Source organism: Peromyscus eremicus, chromosome 11, assembly GCF_949786415.1.
Source record: "Peromyscus eremicus chromosome 11, PerEre_H2_v1, whole genome shotgun sequence".
Lineage (NCBI taxonomy): Eukaryota > Metazoa > Chordata > Mammalia > Rodentia > Cricetidae > Peromyscus > Peromyscus eremicus.
Genome location: NC_081427.1, coordinates 69,672,421 through 69,688,841, shown reverse-complemented (window position 1 = coordinate 69,688,841; position 16,421 = coordinate 69,672,421). Strand labels below are relative to the sequence as shown.

At 39.5% G+C, this 16,421-nt stretch overlaps 1 protein-coding gene across 1 annotated transcript in view; it reads right to left on the bottom strand.

Moving 5' to 3' along the window:
* Nucleotides 1-16,421, bottom strand: part of Adgrv1 (adhesion G protein-coupled receptor V1) — a 474,255-nt gene that overhangs the window by 377,114 nt on the left and 80,720 nt on the right. The window contains exons 35-43 of the mRNA XM_059276309.1: nucleotides 15,955-16,164; nucleotides 9,887-10,017; nucleotides 9,217-9,316; nucleotides 7,701-7,880; nucleotides 6,539-6,702; nucleotides 4,145-4,238; nucleotides 2,041-2,119; nucleotides 1,803-1,941; nucleotides 837-978 (exon numbers count right to left, since the gene is read on the bottom strand). Of these exons, the coding sequence (XP_059132292.1) occupies nucleotides 837-978; nucleotides 1,803-1,941; nucleotides 2,041-2,119; nucleotides 4,145-4,238; nucleotides 6,539-6,702; nucleotides 7,701-7,880; nucleotides 9,217-9,316; nucleotides 9,887-10,017; nucleotides 15,955-16,164 (1,239 nt within the window). The remainder of the gene's footprint in view (nucleotides 1-836; nucleotides 979-1,802; nucleotides 1,942-2,040; nucleotides 2,120-4,144; nucleotides 4,239-6,538; nucleotides 6,703-7,700; nucleotides 7,881-9,216; nucleotides 9,317-9,886; nucleotides 10,018-15,954; nucleotides 16,165-16,421) is intronic.

The following is a 16,421-nucleotide window of genomic DNA, read 5'->3' as shown; positions in this document are numbered from 1 at the left end:
GTGGCTAGCCCCACACCCATGTACATATTGATGGCACTATTGGACTTGTTAGATTATCAAAAGGAAGAGAAGGAGGAAGAGGAGGAGGAAAAGGACAATGATGACAGGAAGGAGGAGGAAGAAAAAGAAGGTGATAACAGGAAGTTGGGAGCAAGACATGTTGGAGGAGATGGGATCCAAGGTGAAGTGGAGGGGGAAATGTGGGTGAATACAATCATACTTCATTGTAAATGTGTGTGAAATTCTCAAAGAATAAAAAATTATAGCAAGTATACAGATAAATGGGTTTTCTTATGCAAAATTCTGTATATCCATGAGGTTTGGTTTTCTCTCTCATTACTGTTCCCTTTGTTGAGTAGTCATCATAGTGCCTAACCCACAGTGAGACTGGGTGATCTTAGAAACAATAGGAAACCATTCCAGCCAGAGAACCAAAGCTCTCACCATGGTCTGAGACTTCAGCACCTCCTACTCTGTGCATAAATCTCACAGCACTAAGGAACACTGGAAGGACCATGGTCATCATTCTTCTCATAGCTAAACACAAAACCAGAGCAGAGCTCAGATTCTTACAGAAAGACTTTTACACGTTAAATAAAACTGCAGTAATTGAGAAAGTCATTTAATATTACTTTTAATATCAACCTACTCTGACCTTGCTGTCTTCATATACACAAACACACAGGGTCCACTCGTTATCACTAACACGAGAACTTCTGAATGCAGAACTTGGAAGGCTTTTCTTATGAGACTAGGAGAAGGCTCATCCCATCTGCCTCCACACTGCAGAAGCCAGGACGGGAAAAGGAGACTGTGGGAAATGGATAATTAATTACCTATTGTATTTTTCCCCAGCTCTAGTCCAGGAGAAGGATTTGTCAGTATCAACTGAAATTTTTCATCTCCTTCTGGAATATCATCGTCCAGAATCACAACATCCACATGTTTATACCTTTCTCCATCAGCAAAATGAAGAATCTAATCAAAAAGATAAAAGAAAAGACCACATACATGAATTCATTCTGAGTTTTCATAAGATGTTCAGAAAGCAATGCCATATAACTGTTAGTGTGGAGAATGAGCTATTTTAGGGGCTGGCGAGATGGCTCAGCAGTTAAATGTTTTTGCTGTTCTTTCAGGGGACACAAGTGGGGTCTCAGAACCTTCATCATGCAGCTTGTAAATTCCTGAAACTCTAGCTCCAGATATCGGATACCATCTTCTGGCACGAGTGTGCAAGCACACACATGCAAACACACACACACACACACACACACACACGCACGCACGCACGCACGCACGCACGCAATTTTATATGCTCTCTTTGTTTAAATGTAAATTGAAAATATTTCAAGTGAAAGTTACAGAATAGAAGAAAGCAAGCATTTGGTTAAGGAACAAAGGCGATAAAAAGACAAAGATTTTTAAAGGATATTTCAAGGGCTTGAAGTGTCTTAGTAAATTAAAACAAAGAAAGAGTGGAGCGAACATTTACAGAAGCATCTGATACACTCTGGGAAAGTCTAATAATTAACATTTTTAATATATGATCTGGTATTCTTCAGAATTAAATACTGCAAAATATAGTGAACTTGGAGTGACATTTAGAACAGAATTAAAGCTTAATTCAACTACTTACTACAGCAGAGAGAACTATATAGAATAGAGATCTTATGCCTTGTCTCACTGTGGAGTAGCCTACACAGTAGTTATTAAGATTAATTTATTCATGCACCTACATCACTACAATTCTTGAAGAACAGTGATTGTAAATGACCATCATCAATTATGCAGAGCCCTACCTGTGGAGTGCAAATGTAATCCAGCCCCATCTGAGCCTCTAGATTCTGGGCATACATAAACAAGGAAACCTGGCCAAGGGCCTCTCTGCTCCTCTGGGCTACCAATGTTACAATGCCATGGGTTTCATTCACTTCAAATCTGGAATAAAGAGAATAGACTCATTTTTCTCTCATAACTTGTTTGGTAATTGTGAAGAATCCAGAATTAAGAAAGGAGCTTACACAGCCCAGGGCTTACCTGCTACGCTGCCATTCAATTACACCTTGGGCACCATCATTGGCATCGATGATGATCTGTGCAGTCAAGCCTTCTGAGTCTGATAAGACAGAGACGTATTAAATGAATATAAGTTAATATAAATGTCATTTAAACTATAGTAAAGCCACTGTCTGGCACAGAATTTAAAGAACGAAGTTATATAAATTTTTATGTATAGGTATTGTAGGTAGTGAAAATATTTAAGGAAATAAAAAACAGTGCTGGTAACATCAGAAAAGAAATATTTTTATTACCAAGAATTACTGATGTATAACTACTCCACTAAGAGCAGCGTGGCATTGCAAGCTACAGATGTTACAGGTTCGTTTTGAATAAATGAAACAGTATTTACATCTCTGTTGTATCTTAGGAGGGAGGAAATGGTACAGGTGGAAAGAGCAGACAAGACAAGAGAAAAGAAAAACAAACTTGAAAGAGAAAGGTAGATGGTCACAGAAAAATACATGTGTCAGAGAGCGGCACACAAGGGAAGATTAATACAAACTGCGAGGGAAACGGTTTGATGGGGCGGAAGTACAGTTCTCTTATCTGTATTGTATTCCATCCATTCTGCTACACATAGCTACTCTTCTATCTTAAAACATTGATTCTCCCCTGTGTGTGTGTGTGTGTGTGTGTGTGTGTGTGTGTGTGTGTGTGTACTGTATCCTTTAGTTAAGGACAATTATCATGGCGGCTTAGGTGTAGAAAGGAGTAAGAAGACCATTGTCTTTAGACTGAAGAGAACAATACTGTTCAGGAGACAGTATAAGATCAGAATTTAGACGCAGTGGACTACCGGCTTACAGCCAGACACCTAAAAATCACAGTGTGCTGTTAAAATATACATAGAAGTAACATTGTATGGACTCAGTAGGTTATATTTGTGAATACATGTATTAAAAATACATATATATTTTTGCAAAAACAATTAATGAGAAAACAAGCCATGAATTTGAAGGAGAGCAGGGAAGAGGATTTGGGAGGGTCTGGAGTGAGGAAAAGGAAGGGAGAAATCTTAAATTACAATCTCAAAAATAAACAATAAGTATTTTTGAAAGAAGAGTGAATTCACAGATTATTAAAGTTAAATTTTTAGCTTAAAAGAAGAAAAAACAGCTCTTTCGTGTTCTGGTTGTAATTCGAGGCATATGCAAAATGGGGGATGTAAGAGATGGCAGTCCTAACACATGGAACAATTAGAATCAGAATCAGAGCAGAAAGAGCTCTACTCAAGCTGCCACTGAACAGGAGCCACTGGAAGACACAGTGCTGTGGAAGCTCTCTTAGCATGAACAAGAGCAATCTTGGATCACTACTTGACATAAAGAGCTTAGTCATTGGAATATCTAAGAATTAGCCAAGGACATACAGAAAACTGGTTATTATTTTCAAAGTTGTTCCATTAAGCCTTAGAAATGAGTCCTCGGGCCACTACCCCCGTCCAAGCTCCCTGCTGTGCCCTCATTCTCCAGGGCTCACTCCCCTCTGTCCTGTAGACATACTGCCATGGCAGGATCAGTGGGACAGACTGACCCTGATGCTTCACTACCACCCCGCACACGTCACATACGTTCCAGAAGGACATGGGATACAGCTTATTGAAGGGTCTAAATAAGCTTCTACTAAGGTTCAAGTTTTACCTTTCAGTCTGTAATGAATTAAGTGTTCTAAAAGCGTGAAAAGAAAAAAGATCAAAGGTCAGAAAAGCAGAAGCAGAAAACACAAAATAAATGTTTAACTTAAAAAAAATAAAGTGGGCAGCTTATGAAAATAGCTAATTATGTTTTTAAAAGAAAATGAAAAAAAACTACTTTGAAAGAAGTACTACTACTTTGCAGATTGCAGATTTGGCTATAGCATAGTTGTAAAATTCAAAGAGCATCACAATAATTATTGCCTTTACATTGTTGTACACAATTATAATAATAGTCTCTAAATTAGAATAAGTCTAAAATGCTCATCATATTTCACACACAGCTAAAATTAGAAAACATAACAAAGAACACTTCTGACTTTAAAATGAAGTCACTTCATTCCATTTGAAGTCAGTAAAAAGATTCACAAAAGAGAGCCACCCTACCTAGTCTGGGAGGAAACGAAGTTAGAGGAGCCATAATGAGATCAACATGAGTTAAATTCACCAAGAAATATTCCTTTAGTTCCGGTATATCATCCTGCAGAAGTCACAATCATTAAAAAAAAAAAAAAAAGCCTTGATTATTTTTAAAGGAATTATTCCTTATAAGCTGCTTTTTAAGTTATACTACAAATGCATATGTATAAACAGTAAATATACAATAGAAAACAAATGCACAGTAAAAGTATTTAATTAGAAAATATAACTATAATAGTGTTAAACTTATATATAGAAGTTATTAGGTTGAACACTATGAAACCACCTCAAAATTATAACACTTTAAGCACAGTTTATAAGCAAAGCAACTATCTAACTATATGAACCTAATTCTTTTAAACACAACATAAGCAAAAGGTGTCAATTTCCCCACTACATGCTCTTCAGAATGAGGAATGGAATGATTTGTAGAAGCAATGAAGTTTTGCAACAGGAAGGCTGAGACTGACCTCTGGAATTTGAGGTAAGCTGTTTACATTCCAAGGCCTCAAATTTACAGTGCTTTTTTTATGGAGAAATAATAACCACACTGGCATTGTTTGTGGGTAATGATTTAAAATAGTGTATGTGGAATATCCAGCTTTGAGGAATCCTTTGAAAGTGACAGTGATAATTATTAATCAGTAGTCCCACAATTAACAACGAAAACAAAGAAGATGCACTAAACATAGGAGAAGTAAAACCCATGTCAGAAGTGAGTAACAGGCTGCTAATGTTTGTAAGATTTATACAGAAACTGTGTGTGTGTACTGAGGTATATATAGATAGACAGAGATATAGATATATATATAGAGAGAGTAGATAGATAGATAGATAGATAGATAGATAGATAGATAGATAGATAGGTAGAGAGATAGAGACATATAGATACAGACAACAGATAGTCTAAAATATCAATACATAAATACCAACATGTTTTTCAATTTATTGGAGACTTGTTTCCATGTGAGAAAACAAGAAGCTAAAAACTGATTTCTAGACAGGCCTGAGGATCTGGGCAAACATGAGCAGCAACCCTCCCTTACCACACCCTACAGTTGTCCGAGTCTGTAAGTCGGGCCTGCTCGGTGTTAAACTAGCACGGCTTAGAAAACAAGGTTTGAAAATGAGCAAATAGAGAAGGCCGTGTGAGGAAGCGTCCCTGCATCCCTGCTCACAAAACTAGACTTGGAGGTGGGGGCAGGGTGGGGGAGAGTGCATTTCTACTTTAAAAGCGCACATAACCAGGGAGCAAGTCCGTGTGTGTGTGTGTGTGTGTGTGTGTGTGTGTGTGTGTGTGTTTAAAAAGTGTATTTATAGTGCATAATTAGCTACATTAACAGATCAGGCTTCTATAATGATTGTTTAGAAGTTTTGTCAGATCCTTCACCTGTTACATACTGACATGAGAGTGCCTTTCATTCCTGGATTTAGTTTTTTTGTGTTGCAATGAGCCACAGTGCAGTGGAAATAACAACTAATGTCACAGGGTATATAGCTTATATTACTAATAATACTGTACAAAGCCCCTGAAAGAATAAAAGCTTGAAAATCGAACTTGAAAATACAAAATGACAGAAATGTATTTCCAAATACATAGTCATTCTCAGCACTAGACCATATACCATCTTCACTCTTTCTGTTTACAATCTTCCCACGACTGCCTAGAAGTCCATGTACACAGCTGAACCCGAATCCCCAAACGAACGACACAAGATTTCACGCTATGAAACTCATTGATGGTGCAATTCAGTCACCACTGATGAAGTCTGGCCATAACCTTGTTTTCTGCCATCAGCCTCTAGAGAGTTTGCCATTCTCTGATTTAACTAATCTTACCCACAAAGACTATGATCTACATGAACCTGTAGGTTCAATGAATCCTTTGACATTATCAAAATACTCCCTTGGAACCTCTTAGGCCAAAGCCACTTTGGAAATATCTATCACACAATGTTTCTATAATAGAACGCACAACAGCACACTGGCCAGTCTAAACACAAATGAAGATCCCAAGGGGGATCTGAAAGAAAAAAATGCCAGGGAAAGTAATAACCCGATTTAAAGCCACAAGCAGGGGAGACCAAACAGATGGAGTCTCAGAATCTCTACCCACAGTAGAGCTTTCAAGTTTTAAAGAAAGTTTACAAATATTAAAGACAATGATACTTAATATAGAGACAACTAAAAAGTATTATATAATCTTAGTCATCATGAAAATTGCTACCTCTAAATACGAAGTTACTAGAAATCACTAACCACATTACACTGTTTATGTTATACATAGAATGTTCTATCCATTTCTACTTTCTGTGTAATTATTTAGGCTTATTATAAGATGATGGAAACAGCACTGTTTACCTCAAGAATGGTGATGTTGATGACTGCTGTTGTCTCCCCTTCTTCTAAAACCAGAAAGCCCGTCACAGGGACAAAGTCAACCTCTGGCTCCGCTGGTGCTCCTTCTGTTTCATTTCTCAGACTCACTAGTCCAGGAACGGTGGCGTATGTGACATTGATAGCTCCTGAGGGAAGTTGTCAGAAAAAGACTTTGTGATTATCTACACTATAGCTAGAGTTTTCCTGCCTGGCCCACAGTCAGGGCAAATCTTTGTCATCCACCAGTCCCACAGCCGCTCAGGCCCGACCAAGTAAACACAGAGACTTATATTGGTTACAAACTGTATGGCCGTGGCAGGCTTCTTGCTAACTGTTCTTACAGCTTAAATTAATCCATTTCTATAAATCTCTACCTTGCCACATGGCTTGTGGCTTACCGGCATCTTCACATGCAGCTTGTCATCATGGCAGCTGGCAGTGTCTCCCTCACCCAGCTTCCTGTTCTCTCAATTCTTCTCTCTGTTAGTCCCGCCTATACTTCCTGCCTGGCCACTGGCCAATCAGTGATTTATTTATTGACCAATCAGCAACACATTTGACATACAGACCATTCCACAGCACCTTTATAACTGTCTCACTGTGAACTCTTCCTTTTTATTGTAAGTCCCATACCTCACTCTTGCACATGTGTACGACCTCCACATGTGTTAGAGCACAGGGATGGTCTACTATCATCAAGATGCAGGCCCTGTCTCTGGACTTGCAGTTTGGCTATGGGACTTGTGTTGGGCAAATAGGACAGGGTAAAAGTGCTGATGTCGTCATTTTAAGCCTGTACCCGGAGGGCCTGGCATACTTTCATTTGCTTTATTATACCTTTACTTGTCCCAGTAGAATAATGAAAAGCATGAAGAACAGCCACATAGGCCAAGCCCATCCTAGTAAGCAGACCCCAGAGCAACCCACTGCCCTCTGCCCTGGGACTGAATGGCTATTTGGTCCACAGCATTTCTGTGAAAACAGATAATCCCTTTAACTTTTGTAAAAAATAAAGAAGTTACAAAGTTCTGTCCTGAACATCATTTTCTTTCATGGATTTAAAATAGAATTTTAAAAATAAAACAAAATTTCTAGGCCCTTGCCTAGGAACCCCATTTACCACTTATTCCAAAGGAATACAAACCTAGAGATCCAAACTCTCTGTTGATGAACAGTTGAATTGTTACATTAGCCTCTTGTAGTAAAACAAATCTTGAGGAGAGAGCAAAGTTTAAAACGCCATGAGGCTCATCACTGGCTTCAACCGTCAGTACGGCCACGTATCCCTGGCCGTCAAGCAGAGCGTCTCCCGCAGGCAAGACTCCTAAACATATCAAGGAGCCCATCAGTAGACCAAATGGTCTTGTCAGAAACTTCAGAATTCTTAAAACATTTATGAGTTTGCTGAGCCTGTGAAGCCTAGCTAGTGCTCACACCCTTCCCAGAAATCACCAGGCTGGCAAACAATATGCACCCCATTTTCCTTCCACTCAACAAACTGTGAGCTCTTCTATGTGGATGTTATTGTCATTATTGAATATACTGGTTGTCTGAATTACAGAAATTAATAGACAAGAAAAAAAACCTACCTGAGAAATTTGCTAAAAAATGGACAAATTTAAATTACCCATAAACAGTATTTGGTACAAAAATCTAAATTGGTTTTCTAACATAAAAACAAATTCATAAACTTTTATCTTTAGAAATATATTTTCTTTAATAAATAAATATCCTGCATGTCACACAGCCCTCCTTAGGCTGAGGTAGAAGATCATGAGCTTGAAGATAACTTGGACTACATGAAGTTGAGGCCAGCCTGGGCTACATAACAGAACCTTGTCTCAGAAAACTAACCACTGCACAGCAGCAAGAGAACATTTAAAATCATTTTTATATTTGTTTGTGTTGTGTATGATTATGGGTGGGTTCTTTCGCTTGCGCATGTGTGTGTGTGTGTGTGTGTGGTGTGTGTGTGTGTGTGTGTGTGCCACAACAGTGGACATGTGGACATCAGTGGAAAACCATGGATCTAGGTCCTCTCTACTTATTTGGAACAAGGTCTTTTTTTTTTTTTTTTTTTTTTTTTTGACACTGCATTTTTTGCCAGACTAGCCAGCATGTGAGCTCCCAAGGATTTTCTCATCTCCGTCTCCCATCCTGCTATAGGGATGCTTGGGAATACAGATATGTACAGCCACGTCCAGATGGGTTCGGGTATCTGAGCTCGGGTCTTCCGTCACACAGCAAGCACATCGCCCACTGAGCCATCTTCCCAGCCCTATACAGCAAAACTTCTAGAGTAGTTTCCTTCAGCCCATAAGGATAAGTGTTTACATGACATCCTAGAAGGTTTTTTTTTTTTTCAGTATAATATTTATGTGGGACAGATAGTATTTAAAGTAACCTCTTCTAAAAGACAGTATCTCACTTTGTAGTTCTGGCTAGCCTGGCACTTACAATGTGAGACAAAATCTCACAATCCTCCTGCCTCAGCCTTCTGAGCACCGAGACTGCAGATGTACAGCACCATGCTCTCCAATGTAACATTCTTTAGATTGGCACATACCTGCCTGTTAAACATAGTGATAGAAACTATCTCATTTCTCTCTTTTCTAAAATGAAAATACCAAAGAAAAGTTCAAAAATGAATTCTAAATTACCTTGTGTCTTGACATCATACAGAATGACATGGTAAACTTCTTTCTCCTCAGGAATATTGTCATCCAGCAAATGTACAAATATTGTTTTATTCAATGTCCCCTGTGCCAAACAGAGAGAAACACCATGCTTGTATTGTTACTGTGCATAAACTCTCTCCTGCTTTCATTGGCCTTGTGCTTATGCTGTGCAGTCAAACATAGCTTCATTTGAACCAAACATTGTCTTAGAAATTAATTAAACAGGAACCATTGACTCATGAGGTAGCAGGTTTAACGCATAGAGACACTAACTGGACATTCTGACCGCTGAGCCAATCATTTTAAATCTTAATCAATGACTGATGTATATGAGAAAGCAGCATCATGAAGAGATCTTTGTAGGAGTGATGATAGAAAAAAAAACTGAGAAAACAAAAATACTGAGGGTTTCCAGTCATTAGATGCTCAACCCAGTGCACAAGGTGACAGGACAGGGCTTCGGCTCTACATCAAAGCAGCAGAAATGAAGACAAAAGCTAAATGCATCAAGGAAGAACACAAACAAGGTAGGTAAAAGGTGGACAAAATGATGATAAATACAGTATAGTGGTGTTTGATTTCTACTCTGTTTTCCTCAAAATGCTGCGCGTTCTTCTAAAAATGTGTGGCAAACTTTTCTTCATGATATTACCTCAGAGAAGAAGAGTTGGCCTGTAAAGTTAGCAAAATTGACTTCTAGATTTTGTCCAACAATTTTCCAGTCAACAGTGACATTTCCTCGACCAGGGGCTGTTCTGATCACATGGAACTGCAAAATTTCTCCTGCAAGTAAAAAATGCAGATTACAAGCACTTACTGGGAATGAAATTAATGTTTGAACTCAACAAAACCCAAACTCAAGCATGCAACTATTTCGGGTCCTTTTCTAAAAACATAACAGAACTGCTCTGTTGTGAATCTTCCAGGTGCTTTACACATCTTGTTATTCATCAGCACAGAGATCCTCCTTCCAAATACTTTCTGTGGGTAGAACTTCAGGAAATACAAGATGTATTACAAAAGTTGAGAAAGCAGCTGGTAAAATGGGAAAGAAACTTGTAAGCACTCCAAAACATGCAGCAGAACACGGTCTTCTGTAGCACTACAACTCCATAGTCAAAACTAGTAAGGACACAAGGGAATTCCTTCTTCGTTTCCCCAAAGGACACAAATTCCTTACACCAGAACACAATGTGACTTTATACAATGCATGCATGAAAATGCTTGTAGATATCTCAAAATCACATTTGTTTAGGTTGTAACTTACATATATCACCAAGGATTTTGTTTTGTAAAAGGAAATACAAGGAAAGGAGTCAAATCTGTCTGTTTGCCACTTCAGCACAGTTACATTAGCATTCCCTAGTAACAGGTTAACTATTTCCCTTTCTTGGCTTTTATCAACACGCAACACTTTACAAAACTTCAGAAAATTACCAGAGTCATTTCTTTCAAATTGCTGAAAGGGCAAAGGAGGCTATTTGGAACTATGCTGATGGCTGCATGGCTTGCTAAAATGATGCTCAAATTGCTAATTCTGCATAATGATAAATGTAAATTGCAGTACACTATGAACAATATCATTGAAGTTATAATGAAACAGGAATCAGTATTATTTTAAAAGGTTTGAAGAACACATCTTTATTTGTAGTTTGTAGCACAAAAATAAAATTGAAATACACCAATATTCACTTAAGATGCCATTTTAAAAAAAACATTATATCTAGTATAAATTTCTTAAATTAAAATATTGTGGCTCAATTCATTTAAAGACTACAAATTATGAATAAACTGCAATAAAATTGTACTACTAAGTCTAAACACAAAATTTTATTAAAATGAATTATTTGTGGGCAGTCAGGAATTATAAGGCAAAACACTAGCAAGATTTTTAAATCCATATTAAGTATTTTAATACAAAAGGACTTAGTCATCATTACTTTAGTAGGCTGTTTTTGGTGTTTTCTTGTTCAACACATAGGAAAATTGATGATCACGAGAAGAATACTTCAAAGAGTTAAGAGTAGCTCAAAGTACACAATCAGCCACCGTTGCCCAAGCATCATTTAACAGGTTTACATGTGCATAATCCATATGGACAAACACAAACATGAACTACTAGAGATGCTCCTCTATGCAGCACAGAGAGCTTCCTTCAGAGCGTATCTGTACTGCAGGCAGAGGGAGAGCTTTGCAGTTATTGACATGCTTTATGGATAGTGTCAATGACAAGGTTTCTAGAGTCATGGTGGGCAAACTTTCTAAAATCCCCAAACCTAACACTACTTCAAAAACACTGAGAATTTCAAGAAGTGCACCAAAAGCAAGAAGATGGGCAGGTCAATGACTGTCCATCCTGACGGGGATCCTTTACTCTTACTAAAAGTTTGAGGCTGTTTAGTTGTATACAAAGATATGGGAATAAAGACACCATTGTGCAATGAAAATAAAAATAAAACGCACAGAAGAGGAAACCAGTAAAAACCTCCCTTCAAGCCTGCCCCATGTAACACTCAGTGTCTAATCTGCTCTGGAAATGATCTATTGGCAGAAACACAGTTTAAAGCTTGCCATTCAATTTTCTAAGCTGTAATGAAAACGAAGGACATGGTTCTGCCACTTTCAGGAAGACTCCCAAGATCTAAAGCCACTGAAATTGCCTCCTGGGAAAAGGAACTTCATATGTCGGAAGTGATCTTCACAAGGCGGCACTCAAAGAACAGCCATGGGAAAAGGAAACACAGACCTAGGAGGCCTTTGCCTTCCAAATCTGGCAAATAACTGGAGGGAACCCTGAGAGAGGACATGTTCTGATATCCAAATACGAACATTTCATGGGATCCTGAACCACCTTCTGTGGTGATATATTGTGTACCCTAATAAACTTTACCTGAGGATCAGAGGACAGAACAAGCCACTAGATTAAACATAGAAGCCAGACAGTGGTGGCACACACCTTTAATCTTAGCACTTGGGAGGCAGAGATCCATCCATATGTCTGTGAGTTCAAAGCCACCCTGGACTACATGAGATTGACTCAGTCTAGGAGAGAAACAGAGCCAGGCAGTGGTGGCACACATCTTTAATCCCAGCACTTGGGAGTCACACACCTTTAATCCCAGCACTAGAGAGGTTGAGGCAGGAAGTGATAGAGGAGACAGGAACTGAAGGCTTTTCTGCAGAAGTGTCCCTTTCAGCTAAAGGGTCTTCCAGGCTGAGGAGCTGGTGAGGTAAGGGGTGGTGGCTGTGGCTTGATCTGTCTCTCTGATCTTTCAGCATTTACCCCAATATCTGACTCAGGGTTTTTTGTGTTTTTTTTTTGAAAGACCAATTTAGCAATTTGTGTTACAACCTTCCATATCTTGTTGAGACATGCATGATCTCACCTGCCAGGGTCTATACAACACTGGAAAAATCATCCAACATGAAGTCCTCACAGCCACCCAAAGCCAGAGGAGTGACTGTGTATGTGTGTGTGTGTGTGTGTGTGTGTGTGTGTGTGTGTGTGTGTGTGTTTATTTTGAAGGTCATTTTAAAAATAAAGTTGAAGACAATCTGAAGAGGAATGCAGATTTTTCTCATTAAATAAGTATGGTGAATAAATGAAAATGTAGGAATCTGCTCTGTCCACTGCAACTCTAGCAATAAATTCTAGTTTCTGGAGGTTCTTATGGTTCTAAAATGGAGGGGAACCATGGCAATTAATACAGTTCACATAAATCTACAGCCACAGTCTCAGAGTGAGGATTTTCTGACTGGATTTAATTAGTAATTTAGTTTAATTACTAATTCCTTTTCATTGTATTTGTTGAAGACTTGTACCTGTCAGAACCAAAATGACCACAATATTCTTTCAGATGAAACTCATTCAGCCCCAAAAGAATAGAAGTCTGGGGTCTGCAGATTCTCTGAGACGCTACACTAGCCACCAGCAGATGCTGCTCCTTCAGGGGCCTTCCACCCACCATTCCTATCACTACTTAAACAGTCACAGAATAAGCTTGCAGGACATGATTGTCTTACAGTTTAAAAACACCATCAGTAGATGCTGGGTGCCTATGTACTCTTTAATACATATTGTAATTAAATCTTCTAGAATTTTATACACTGTATTCTGGTTGTATTTGCCCCCTTCCTCCAGTTTCTCCCAGATCTACCTCCATCCCTTTGCCCACCCAGCTTTGTATCTTCTTTAAAAATAAAAAAACCAGCAGGGTATGGAGGCACGTGACTTCAACACCAGAACTCAAAAGGCAGAATCAGGTGGATCCTTAGGAGTTCAAGTCCAGCCTGGTCTACAGAATGAGTTCCAAGATGGCCAATGCTATATTGCAAGACTTTATCTCAATATATATATATACATATACACACAAGCCATTCTGTGGCCACTAGAACGTGTTCCACCTCGCAGGGGACACAGCCATAAAGAAAATTGATTCATCCTCTCCGAGCAGGGGTGGGACTCCGTGCCCACCTCTCCTCCTCATGCTGGTGTTTTATCTGACTTGAGCTTAGGCAGGGCTTGTGCATGCTGTCACAACCACTGTGAACTGATACTTGTGCATGCTGTCACAACCACTGTGAACTGATACATGCAACTGCCCTGCTGAGTCCAGAACACACTTTTGTTTTAGTTATTCATTAGCTTGGGCTCTTACAATCTTTCTGCCCACTCTTCCACAATAATCCCTGAGCCATAGGAGAAAGGAGTACGTCACAGATGTCCCTTTAGGGCTGAGCATTCAGCAACCTCTTCCTCTGTGCACCTTGGCCAGTAGTAAATCTCTGTATTAACCACCATCTACAGCCAAAAGTGGCTTCTCTGGTGAGGGCTGAGAGATGCACTAATCTATGGGTGTAACAATTCACTAGGAGTTCATTTAGTACTTTAGCAGAGTAATAGTGGTAGCGTCTCCCTTGGAGCAATGACGGTCGTGTAACTACTGGGTGACTATTGAAGTGTTTCTCTCCTGGGTCTCTCCGGCACCATCTCCTGTCTCTCAGTCTTCCTCTCCAGCACCTTAACCTGCTGTTCCACATTGCTCCACCCTGATAATGTGCTTTTCCTCTCGGTCCATGATGTCGATGAAAATCCAACTTCCAATTCTTTTTTTTGTTCGTTTGGTTTTGTTTTGTTTTGTTTTCCAAGACAGGGTTTCTCTGTGTAGCTTTGTGCCTTTCCTGGATCTCACTCTGTACACCAGGGTGGCCTTGAACTCACAGAGATCCGCCTGCCTCTGCCTCCCAAGTGCTGGGATTAAAGGCGTGCGCCACCACCGACCGGCCCAACTTCCATTTCTAATAGGAGATAGAGCAAAGTCTCTTCCCGATTTCCTTCTTTCAAATAGACAGCACTACTCAGAGTTAGTAGTCCTGCAACTAAAGTCACTTCAAATGTTCACAATTTCCTACACTGTCAGGTTCTGTGGCAGACACAAACCGGCAAAACAGTCTCCGTTGAGGAGTTTCCCTGCTGAGGAACACGGGCTTTGGGTTCCAGTACCGGGGAGGGGAAGTTCCACCACTGATCTCAGGTGCTGTCGCGTGATTTCAGGGTATGTGAGGGCCTACAGTCAGACTACCACTAAAATAAGGAAATAATGGGAGTGGATCTGACACACAGGTAACACTCCATGAACTTGTCACCATTACTAACGATTCCTGCACTACATATAACTTTTGATAGCAAGTTTTCTTTACAGTAGATTTATGACAATTTATTAGTTGCTTTTATTCATTATTTGAGTGACAAGATGCAATTCTAAACCAATAGGAAATATAAAGGGTGTCAGAAAAGGGCTCATAGTTTTACATGAGTTCAGCAAACTTGCATGTTGGAAGCATACAGTACAGACAACAGGTGCACACTAGTGCGCATCAGGTTTCCAGAACAGCCACTAACTGGCTCCTTGGCCCTTCAAGTCACTTAATCTGTGTCCTGGCTTTGTGTTTCCTTTCAAGAGATCCAAATATATGAGCCATGTCATTTTCATATCTTAAGTCCTTAAATCAGAATTATTTTCAGATACAAGCATTGGATTCAAACTATGTGGTGAAATACATTCTGTAATGTTTCATTAATTTCAAAACAGGCTTATTCAAAGATACCTCCCTTGTAATATCTGAATCAAATGAAAAGTAGAACACATGGGATACTAAAGATGCAGGGAAATTCTAGTGTTTAAAACAGTGAACACTGTATCAAGCTTTCTTGTATGGCGCTCTGTTCATAAAACATAGAAAACTACAAAGTTGAGTCTAAAATATTCAGAAATTACAAATATTTTCACAGAAATTCGGTGTTTCACTGTTTAATAATAATAGGTATCGAAAGATACACATTATATTTGCCAAAAGCTATACTAATCAGTTCACAGTTTACAGTTCACGGACTCCTCCCAAAGAACTCTAGACAGTATGGAATGTTTTGTGATTTAGCAGATGAGAGAGCCAGGCATTCCGGCTTTGAGGCTCCCAGCACTGCCAGCGATGGGGAACGGTGGAGAACGGTGGGGAACGGTGAGCTAGATCACAGCGTGTGTGAGGCTCCCACACTTAGTTAAGCAATGCACACCACGTGGTCCTGTGTTGCACAGATTAAAAACACAGTTCAACAAAAGAAGAAAGAAAAAAACAGAAGCTTCAAAACACAAGACAAAAAAAAAAAAATGACATCTGTGGGAATAAGAAAGAATGTGTCCAGCAACACAAGGGACCCACCTTCATGGCCTATGACGGACCTCGAGGCTGTCTGAAAGCTGACAATCCCCGCCACGTTGTCATTGGCCAAGATGTTCACTGTCACAGTGTCAGAGCTGGGCAGGATTCTGCTTCCACCTTCCGTGTGCACCAAACGAACCAGGAGACTCTCGTCATCCTCCGGCTCAGGGTCATCCAAGATTGTTAGAACAGCCGTCTTTTTAGTTTCACCTATAAGAAAGTTAACGGAATTAAAAGTTAAATCAGTCAAATACCAACCCGAAAGGCCAAATATAACCTCTAATTTTAGAAGATAAGTAAAAACGTGTGAATCACAAGAGTCCAGTATTGTGAGCAGCACTGTTCGCACCACAGCAAACTGAGAGTGTGCTCAGTTACCTGTGTTCTTACACGGAAAGCACGGTAAAGTCTCCACATGGACAGACTGTGGAGGACATGGAGTCGTGGAAAAGTCAATGAGGAGAACT